The sequence below is a fragment of the Pelophylax lessonae genome (genome assembly GCF_965119305.1).
Source record: "Pelophylax lessonae genome assembly, chromosome: 2".
Taxonomy (NCBI): domain Eukaryota; kingdom Metazoa; phylum Chordata; class Amphibia; order Anura; family Ranidae; genus Pelophylax; species Pelophylax lessonae.
In genome coordinates this window covers 318,945,667-318,957,322 of record NC_138769.1, presented here as the reverse complement: position 1 = coordinate 318,957,322, position 11,656 = coordinate 318,945,667, and the positions used below count along the sequence as shown (strand labels likewise).

The following is an 11,656-nucleotide window of genomic DNA, read 5'->3' as shown; positions in this document are numbered from 1 at the left end:
ATCTGGGGGTGTCGTTAACTTTGTATTGACACCCCCAGCGATTCGCATATGGCACTGTAAACTGCCTGCGAATTGAATGCGATGCGGGAACCCGCAGTGGATTCACAGGGTTCCTGCATCGCATATATGTGAACCGGCACTTAACCTTTAACAAACCAGGGGGAAAAAAAAATAAAATCACACAGTGTGAATCTAGCGCCAGGCGTCAGCTACTCTGCAGCTGTAGGGCTCAACTCCTCAGTGGCGGGTTTTCCTGGTGAGATGACCAACTGTGCAGTCTTCTCTGGGCACTGTGCCACCATGTGGCTAGTACTTTGGCAGAAATGGCATTTCTTGGGCTGTGGTGGCAAGTTACATTCCTTGGCATGGTGATCAAGTCCTCCACAGTTATAACATCTGCAAGAACAAAATGAAACCATGTTTGTACACTTTTTCAAACTGAATTTAACTAAATTGCAGTGGATGCAGAAGCGTATACACCAAGAGAATGATATCACTTTCAATAGGAACCCAAACATTACAAGACACAAACAAGAGATGCCCACTACCCTGTTAAAAAAAAGGGATCAAAAAACACTTTGTATATATAAAAATGTGTCCCATTAACATTGGCTCACATTAAATTGAAATAGAATCATAAATCACCAGATGTAGGTTGGGGGTTGGGAGCACTCAAGTGAAATGTAGCAGTTAGTGAGGGTCTGGGGTAGTAGCATGCCAATGTTCTGCAATGTAGTGAGGCGTAATATCTTGGTTGGTCTAAAAGGACCCTTGCAGATAAATTAAACTACCGGTAGTTACTTACTATCTGTTTACCTTTTTCCCCCCACACCCTCCAGTCTATAGGTGTAATAAAACTGAATAAAAATTAGTGAGCATAAAAAAAAAATAAAAAAAAAGATACTTACCTGGAACATCAGCTTCCAACCAATTTCCTTTAGGTACAGGTGACAACACTCAACCTCCTCACGCTTCTTGGGAAAGCCAAAGATCCTAAATCTCATTCGAATTTGCTGCTGCACAGTGCAGAAACAATTCTCATAAGATTTAGCATCCGCAGGTTATATTTGGGATTGTGTGTGGAGATTTGTACCTTCACCCCTCCTATTGCCTCTCCCCTTTTTGGCGGCTATTGTCGTATCAGTTGCCCCACCCCCACTCCTGATGCCACTTGATTATTCTCCGAGTACTGCCTGTATGAGTGGACATGCAATTCCTTCACCATGGTCTGGGGCTGACATGAAGAAGCAGGGTTCACTCCCCTACCAAGATGACTGCCATTACACCAAGACACAGTGTGCCATTCTTGGCCATGGCTTCCAAAGTCTAGGTCTGCTTTAAAATAATGATCACCATGGAAAATATCAGTTGTCATTAGTAAACTAAACCTATGTCCGCCACAGAAAAGTTAATCTTGTTGGTTATAGATCAATGCACAGATATTTACATTAAGGACATTCATACATTGGCAGATATTTTCAAGCAATATCTTAAAAAAATAGAAAAAAAGGAAGGAAGGAAGGAAGGAAGGAAGGAAGGAAGGAAGGAAGGAAGGAAGGAAGGAAGGAAGGAAGGAAGGAAGGAAGGAAGGAAGGAAGGAAGGAAGAAGATCATAGCCGAGGGTTAGGTATCAAACTTTGTGTACCAATAAGCCAAATAATTGAAATCCAGCTCTCACTTTAGGACCATCTGCTTCTATAACAGACATTTATTTCTTTAGATAGTATGCTACAGAGAATTTCCATTATGTTGAAAATCGCTGTGACTGAGGGGTAAATTTAGTTCTCTACACAAAAGGAAGCAAACCTCAGCACATATATAATGCAGCATCATCTCCGCCAAGTTGGGTAGAAAATTTTGAGGCGTGGGTACTGTTGGTATGACAATCTTAATTTGACATCAATCTCCATAGATGGCAAACATAAGCCTCTTGTCCCAGCTAAGGAAAGATGGAGATTGACCACTATAATAAATCTAAATTAACTTGTATGCCAAGATGTATATTTCAGGTCCAATTTGGATTTGGTTTATTGTTGTCTGCATCCTTACCTATCTCCTTTAGGCTTCCTTTTCTGTTGCCCCTTTACTTTAGGCCGTCTTTCACTTCCAATGCATGGGGCACCCCCTGGCCCCGTTACTCGGGTGGACTCCAAGCCCTTTGAGGATTTCTTGAAAGTGAATTCCACAGACTCCCCCTCCTTAAGGCTGCGAAAACCTTCCATGTACAGTTTGCTCTGTGAATAGGAAAAATGGGATAATTATTAAAATGGTGGTAAGGGGAAAGAATTTGGCCACTTTATGAAAGCATCAATCAGTACCCAATTCTTTTTTTTTTACAATAATTACTGGTAAAACCAGGCCACTACTGCCAACAGTGTAAATTCATAGCCCCAAATTAATCTAATAGTATATGACCAATCTAATGTGTAATATATAGTCATGTCCTGTGATTATGAGAATGAGGTGTCTGTATGACAGTTGTGGCAAACTCATTTCTGGGATCCATGGTTGGACTCCCATCAGGATGATCATGCAGTGTGCAGACTAAGGACTGATGTCAGTAATGGGAAGTCAATATGCTATCTCTGTGCACATAGATAACTAAAATAGTGTGTGCAACAAAGAAAAAAAAAAAAAAGTTATTTTGAAAACATCCACCGAGTCTGACATTTTAAAACACGTGGCAAAAACAAAAATATGCATTTATGCACCACAAGCATATCCTCTTAAAGTGCAAATGCTCCTTTAAAAAAAAAAAAATAAATAAAAAAAGACTACGAGATGTGTAACAGCTCTGTCAACAATCTATATAGCGTACAAAAAAAAAAAAAAAAAAATCATCATCATGTGTGACCAAATTGAGATATATATATATATATAATCCATATCAAACCAAATCACAAAAATTATTCAAATATAATAATCAAAAATGTCCAGTGTTACATGAACATATAGTCTTTCCCAACACTCAAGGATAAACCACATATTTGCAGTTTTGTCACAGAGCAGCCTTGATCCTCCTCTTCTGGGGTCACCCTGGCTCCTCCCCCTGCTGAGTGCCCCCATAAAATGAATTAAATGTTAAAAAAAATATAGAATAATAAAAATTATTAAGGCTTTAGAACCACTTTAGGCAATGCCATATCCAGCCACACACTCCGATTGTGAGCAAGCACCGCTGTGCGGGATGACGTCACGTCTAATAGACCCCATGTAGGGTGCTCACTGACAGCCAGTGTGCAACAGGAGTCAGCACAGCTTAAATTTATATGTGGTTAATCCTTTAGTGCCGGGAAAGGCGTTTTTGTTAATGTGAGTGCGTTGCATTGTTTTTAAATTCCCAAGAAAACTGTTTTACACTATGGAGGTTTTTTTATTCTTTGTTTTTCACTGTCCTCTGATATTTAATTGAAATTGGGGGTATGCTTCTTGGAATAAGAGCTGGAGTGTTGTATTTGAGTGAGATAATACTTTGTATTTTTCATTACAGCAAATTATTTTATGAATGAAGATTTCTTGCACTTATGATTAGAATTCACTGAGCACTTTGGATATATTGCAACACTGGCCTTTTTATATTATATATTTGTAGATTAAATTTTTTTTTTTTTTTTTTTCTATGCGATTGGTTCTACACCAATTTGATCACACATGAATTTCGTGCACATGATATAGTTTGGGGATAGTGCGGTTACACACCTACTAATATTTTAAAAGGACATGCACAACAAATCAAGGTTGATTGCACAATACCCAAAAAGCAATTCATGATCAAAAGAAGCTTTAAATGGTCAACTAATTTGTAAATGGCTGAGCAAGCTGCTCACATATAGCCAAGTCTCTTATACTGGGGTATAATTACCTCATTGTAGGACAGAGTGCTTCCCCCCCCCCCCCCTTTATTCATGGGGATTCCCTGTAATGCCTACATGTTCATAAATGTGCAAAAGCCATCTCCCGCTCTCAAGGTGGGGGCTGCAGGGTTTCCCAGCTTATGACAGAGCGGATATTCTGCCTAACTGAATGGAAGAACAAAGGGATCTCAGACATGCTATACATTCCATGCATTCCTAATAGAACGGGGGAGGGGAGGAGGTATAGGCAGAGGGGGGAAGGGGCTTGTTATGCAGGTAGCCATGTGCTCTATGCATTGTTCAGCTGCTGTGATTAAAGCCACTTCCATGTATTGGGTAAATGTCTTACAGACCCATATTAACTTTAGGTGACAAATATCTATGCTCTTGTACCATTTGGCTATTCAAATCTCTTAGGCCCCCCACAGGGCGGATCCGCTCGGTGGACTCAGCTAGCTCAGTGTGGATCGGTCCGTTGATCCCCGTTGAGCAGGCGGATGACAGGGCCGTCTCTGCTCACTGGGCAGAGATGAATCTGTCAGAGTCCCGCTCTCCTCTATGGGTATGAAAATGGATATGCTGTTTTCATCCATTCGATCCAACCCACTGGACGGATGGCGAACATATCGCCATCTGTCCTTTTTAAGCAGAACTTGTCGGATGACAAACGCCTCTCCGTAGAGAAGAAAGGGTGGCCCGATCAGGTCTGCAGTAGTACATTTATTTATTCAACCAGCAGGTTGAACAAGAGGACCTAACTCCCCCATTCACACATTCGAGGTGGTCATTAATTTCAAAAAACAAAATTGATGCAATTCATGATGATATCCAGCGCACAGCTTTCTCCCCAAACCAACACACCAGGTCCAACATCGTACTCAATACTTTCCTCCTTCAATTTTTAAAAAGGTGAAAGATGTTGCGCTCAACATGTGATAAAGTGCTTGTGCAAATAAATTAACATAGGTTAAAATTCATGACATAAAAAGTGGAGATTTTCAATCAAAACTCAATAAAAAACAGTGTAAAGTCCATATGCAGCAACAGAACCCCAAAGTCCATGTAGCATTGGTAACACTATGTAAAAGAGAAAGACTTGATAGTGGTGTAAAAAAGCCTTCACCTCCACAATTCCACCCAGTGCTCAAGCAAGGTACTCCTTACCGGAGATATATGACCCCTTGATTATAGGGGGGTCACATAGACAATATTATCCGCTCAGTACACAATCCTCAACTCCTCAGCTCCAAGGTGTATATTCCTAAGGTAAGCTCTCAGCATCAACCCGGATCTCGTAACGGACATAGATAGAGCAAAGGAAACTCTCATGGTGCAGTAAGTTTAAACATGACAATTTATTCTTACAGAGTTGCTCTTACTAGAATTTCCATGAATCAATCGCTCGACACAGATGATAACAAACAGCGGTGCGATGAGCACTGCCGAACGCCAGCACTCCTCCAACCCGGAAGTCGCTGCGGTCTCACGTTCCCGACGTACGTTTCGTCAGTACGAGCTGACGTCATCAGGGGATCATGAATAAATTGTCATGTTTAAACTTACTGCACCCCCTTCCTGACTGATACCACAAAACAACCTTTTCACTGGTTAGTTATTTTCTGCCTGGACTACTGCAACGCTCTCCTCACTGGCCTTCCTATACACAGGCTATTCCCCCTTCAGTTCTTTATGAATGCTACTGCTAGACTAATACATTTTGCCAACTGATCTGTGACTGCTGCTCCTCTCTACCAATCCCTTAACTAGCTTCCCCTACCCCACTGTTGAAAAAATTCAAAATACTAACCACAACATACAAGGCTATCTTCACTGTAGCTTCCTTGTTACGCCCTCTCATGCTTGCCTCCAGGACTTCTCCAGAGCCTCTCCCATCTTCTGGAACTCCATTCGCCAGTATGTCCGGTCAGTCCCTACCCTGTACGCCTTTAGGTGATCCCTGAAAAACTCACTTATTCAGGGAAGTCTACCCTACCTCCTAAGAACTGTACCTGAGTCACTTCCATCAGATTATCCCCCACAGCTATTACCTTTTGTACCATCTCTTTTCCCTTTAGATTGGAAGCTCCATGAGCAGGAGCTTCCTCCTATATTGTAATTGTACTGTCCCCCCCCCCTCTACATTGTAAAGTGCTGCATAAACTGTTGTACCTATATAAAACCTGTATTATATTAATAATACGGTTGATTTACTAAAGGGAGATAGACTGTGCAAAGTACAGTTTCTGCAGAGCTTAGAAAAGGAGGTAAAGCTTTATTTGCAAAGATAACCCAATCACGTGCAAGGAAAACAAAAAGCAGTGCACAGTCCATTTGCCTTTAGTAATTTAACCCCCCCGTGCCCATTCACATCTACACGTGTGTTATGTGCACACTGCATGCATATGAGCATTGTAAATCTTGTTTAGTGTACCAGTGGTCACAACCAAAAAAAAACTGAATTTTCAGCCTAACAAAGTACAGGAAACAAATGGATATGGCATTATACCCAAAAGTCTATGACTGGTTTAAAGCCTGGTGGTTTCCAGTTTGATTGAACTTTGATTTTTGTACATTTGCTAAAATAAGAGTTATAGTAGCAAAATAAGGTTTATTTACAAAAAGCAAATATGCATTCACTTTGCCTAATGCTCATCATCCAGATATGTGCAAGCAAAATTGATTTGGATACTCTTTGCAAATCCACCACATTGACTAAGCAAAGTAAAAAATAGCCTTGCAAAGTGAACAGGCCTTCCTGCATTGTGCAGGTTTGAATAGACAAAATACATTGAGCTAACCATTAGACATGTGATTAAACTGTACCCAGGGCATAAAACAGTGAAAGGGAGTGCATACATTTACATGTACATTATCACCCAAGTGTGAATGTTTGTATAATGCACAGCCATCCCAGTGCTGACCTAATGTCAGGGAGTTAAAGACTTCGCTGTGGACATGTGAAGACATCCATAGAAAATTTGAATACATTTCCCTTTTCTACTGGTTCAGACCACAAAGAATACCTTACTTTTGAACCCGTGTAGCAGAGGAATATCAATTGCAGCTAATACAGCATAGTTATTGTAATAGATTACCTTCATTGTCATTTACAATACATCCCTTTAGCTTTTATAAATAGGCAAAAAAAAAGGGTTGAGAAAAATAAATACTAATCCCTGCACTAATAAATGCCATATATCCCAAGTCAATTGTACTCCCCCACCCCCATGGAAGTTCATGCCAGCAGAGCTTGATGTGAATATAAAAGTTATGTGAAATAAAGATGTAAGAATGGTATAGGGCAGTGATGGCGAACCTTGGCACCCCAGATGTTTTGGAACTACATTTCACATGATGCTCCACTACACTGCAGAGTGCGTGAGGATCATGGGAAATCCAAGACATCTGGGGTGCCAAGGTTTGCTGTCACTGGTATAGGGTAATGAATAGGGGTTGTAAACATTTTGCATTCAGCTTTATGAGTACTTGACTTTGCATTTGCCATGCATTACAGCAACTTACTGTTAAAGGCACCACCTCCCCCTATATCTAGCACTATAGTGAGGTCTTTAGAAATACTTCTCCACTACTGCATCTTCTACTTTTGGAGGATGTGTTTACTTTAGTGAAACCTCTGAAGCCCTAGTCACACCTTCTAAGTACAAGCAGGAGAATGGTGATTTATATCACAGACCACAAGTGTCATTTTCAGTGGTCCCTAGGTGCCATGTCAAAGGGAATACTGCTCAGATTTGATTCCGTCTCTCTTGAATGGGGGGGGGTATGGCAGCCATCTGTGTGATCACAGCAAACAAGGACATGTGCAGTTGAGATTTAAGACGATAAGAAGGAACTATGGTACTAATATATAGTTCTCAATGTGTGTATTCTGCAAAAATCCAGTGTAAATTGTGAACAGTGCAAGGATCCCAAGTGGTACATGTATGATGTAAAGGCCATGTTGGTGGTAAAAGATTGGCAAACATAAACAAAAAAAAAAATCTGAAATCAAAACTGTTCTTGTTCGCTGCAGTAACCCAATTACTCGATTTTATTCTCCGATTGCAGCATGTGGGATTAAAGAAACAATGACGCAGCAAGTATAGAAATAAGGTCTCTATACAGTTCTTAATGTCATTCATGATCATAATTGAAGTGTTGCTGGTTTAAAATTTGTTATTTATATTCCCATTTCCGTGACAATACCTGTTCTAGGTGCTATGGAAACATTTGGGGAGATTTACTAAGACAGGAGAATGCCAAATCTGGTACAGCTCTGCATACCAATCGGCTTCCAGGTATTAGCCCTCGTTCACATTGGAGGTGGGTTTGAAATCGTGGATTCAGGTACAGATCTATTGACTATCAAATATGAAGACAATCCATAAATTAAAATGGGGATTTGGTCCCACCATATGGCCATATCATGCTCAAGCCCACCACTACGTCAACGTACCCCATTGTCAGTGTGTCGGACCCACTGACAATGGGGTACTTTGACGTAGTGGTGGGCTTGAGCACGATATGGCCATATGGTGGGACCAAATCCCCATTTTTATTTATGGATTGTCTTCATATTTGATAGTCATTTCTTTTGCATGTGTGCGCTATTCTTTTTTAATATGCATGTCGCTTGGTTAATAGCTGCACCAGCTTTAGAAATACATGTTCAGGGTTTGCTCCCCCAACTTTTTGCTTGTTTAACAGATATCTATTGAAATCGCCCCTTAAGTCACCAAAAAGTAGTGCAGAACTACTTTTAGAAAAATCTGTGCGCAAGTGCAAAGTCAGCGTCGCACCGTTTCAGACGGTGATGTTGCTGGCAATAGGCTGTAATTTGACATGTCAAATCGCCCTGATATGAACAGGGGGCTTATGGTCACAGCTTAATTGAACGAGCTAAAGTTAGAATCTGATTGGCTATAATGCACAGCTGTACCAGATTCGGAGCGCTCTAGTTTTAGTAAAAACTTCCCCCATTTGGGTACATGTACTCAATAGTTTAGATAAGGCTATGTTTGTAGGCTAAAACATTCATCACAGTCCACATTGTATCCTATTTGAGGATCTGTTGAAGACAATGTAATTTGCCCTTATCTTCCTGTTTCTGCAGGATGTGTTATCTCACTTTGTGTCCTGTGTACACAGGAGATATTGGGATAGGAAATATGCTGCCCTATGGAGGGAGGTGATGGTGGCTCTGGTCTGTAGAAGACTAAGACCTTTTGATGCTGAGAATGTTGGAGGCTGCAATAAGGAAATTAGACATTTGAGACAATAAAGTGAGATAGTACTCTTATCCCACCCACACACTTCCAAAATCTCCTGAGAATGCACAGGTCAAGCAAAGGTTACTGGGAATCCATTGCATGTGATTCATCCCTGAATATTCATTCCAGTGCTTGCAGGTGGTCTCATCTCAAGAGAGATATATAAATACACAGAATTGATAAATGTAGATAAGAAAGACAGTTGTTTTAAATCAGTTTTGTTTTATACTAATTGCATGGATAAACATTTGGAATGCCATTGGGTATATCAGAAATACACAGGAACCTTTTCCCAGTGTGGATTCATTTCGGTGTGGAATTTTATACACTTGCAGCCTTACTAAAAAGGAGTGTTCATTCTTTAGGTGCAATCAATTAGAAGTCACTCTGCTGAAAGCAGTGCAATATATAGTGGATTCTAAATGGTTGTTATAGGTTATTGCTCCCAAGAAGTTGCACTCTAATAAATTAAGGCCAGTGTTTTGGGGGCACACTTAAGTCTACAGTCAGTTAAATACAGATAAGATCTGTTTTCTGGAATGCTTGGAATTTATCTTTTCAGTAAAAGGAGTTTAGATCTTGAATCGATCCCCTGTCAAACACTTCCCTTTGGCGTCGTCTCTATGTTTGTGTATAGCAATACTCTTTTCCATTTACAAAAGGGTAATGAATATGAAGAATGATAAAAAATGATTAAAATAAAATTCAAGAAAAAAACAAAAAAAACACACAGACATACACACACTTTTCACCCTTTTGATCTGATAATATTAATAAAGTTTATGTACTTTCTAAAGCCCTAGTGCTCAGCTTATGGCCCTTCGTCCACCAGACAGTACCTTGCCTAGGTACTTGCTAAGGCCAGTGATGTAAAGATATTCTTTATTCTGGGTTCCAGTTCCTTAATGGCTTACTTTAGGTCTTTCCTTCCTTTTTTTTAGACTACTCAGCCCTTTTCACTTATGTTTTATTTCTGATATTTTAGGGCTCATTCACATGGGCTCAAAAAGGTCCACAGCATGCAAGAACCTTTTTTTTGTGCCCGGAGCACCATAGAATTGCATGCAGGCAGCACTGTGGCTGTACCGACTCACCCACAAAAGTGAGTTTGACACACGTGCAGGGGCTCAGAACTGAACTCAGATAGTGTGTGTCCAGGGCTGTGCACCCACCTCTACCTGCCTGTCAACTTAGATCTATAGGCGAGCCTGGACAGCTACTTAAACTTCCTGCAAGCAGCTCCGCACCGTTCCAGATGCATACCAAAAAAAAAGAAATGGATGAGCGAGTTTGGGGTGGAGAAACTTGACTGGCCTGCACAGATCCCAGACCTCAACCCAATAGAACACCTTTGGGATGAATTAGTGTGGAGACTGCGAGCCAGGCCTTCAACATCAGTGCCTGACCTCACAAATTTGCTTCTGAAAGAATGGTCAAACATTCCCATAGACACTCCTAAACCTTGTGGACAGTCTTCTCAGAGGAGTTGAAGCGGTTATAGCTGCAAAGGGTGGATCAACTCAATACTGAATCCTGTGAACTAAGGCTGGGAAGCCATTAAAAAGTTAAAATGTTAAGGGAGGGGTCCCAGTATTTTTTGAAATTTAGTGTATTCAAGTTGATTTTTTTGTACCAATAGCCAAAAGGCTATTAAATTTGCAAGGAAAGTTGCACTTTGTAAGATATTTGCCACTGAGCTTAGTGAATGAGGTAAAGCACTGTTGACTTCCATCATCCAAATTAGCTTTTTTTTTTTTTTTTTTTTTTGCATTATGTTCTTTGCTTGTGATTGGATATTCTTTGCAAAGTAGATCTTCACCACATTCACTAAGCACAGGAGCAAACTCCCTCGTAAAGTGAAAAGCCTATTTGCCTTCTTTCAATGAACCCCACTGTGTCTCCAGTCTATGACTCCAAAAACTCCTATACAGCCGGTCCCCGGGTTACAAACATCTAACTTACAAACGACTCCTACTTACAAACCGAGGGGGACAACAGGAAGTGAGAAGAAATCTACCCCTAGGAATGGATGAGTTCTCATGGGAAAAAGGTGTCTCTACTGAAGCTTTATCGCCAATCCGTGTTTCCTTAACAATCCCAAATTTTCCAAATCCAATTGTCATAGGGACAGAAAGCGAGGTTAAATCTTCTGAACAGGGACACAGACAGCAACACAAACATTACAAACATTAACCCCTTCCCTATGCTATCCAAAAAAACGTAAAAATTATTTTTTTGGCTGGAGCTACACTTAACAAATCTACCTGTGCTGACTTACAAACAAATTCAACTTCAGAACAAACCTTATCTTGTTTGTAACCTGGGGACCGCCTGTAGCATATTTAGCGTTTTTGACCTTCACTTGCAGCATGCCATCTCTTATTGCATATCTGCGATACATGCTTTCTGTTGCATTACATTTGCTTCTTATGTGTAAAGGGATATGTCAGGGGCCACACTTGAGGCCCTCTGTCAAGATTGACCACCACTGCTCTGTAGCATCAAAATAATATACACTGTAAAAAAAAAACC

The 11,656-nt window shown here is 40.5% G+C and overlaps 1 protein-coding gene across 1 annotated transcript in view; it reads right to left on the bottom strand.

Moving 5' to 3' along the window:
- Positions 1-209: 209 nt before the first annotated feature.
- Positions 210-11,656, bottom strand: part of LIN28A (lin-28 homolog A) — a gene marked incomplete at both ends in the record, with an annotated part of 109,175 nt that continues 97,728 nt past the window's right edge. The window contains 2 exons of the mRNA XM_082248059.1: positions 210-396; positions 2,050-2,234. Of these exons, the coding sequence (XP_082104185.1) occupies positions 210-396; positions 2,050-2,234 (372 nt within the window). The remainder of the gene's footprint in view (positions 397-2,049; positions 2,235-11,656) is intronic.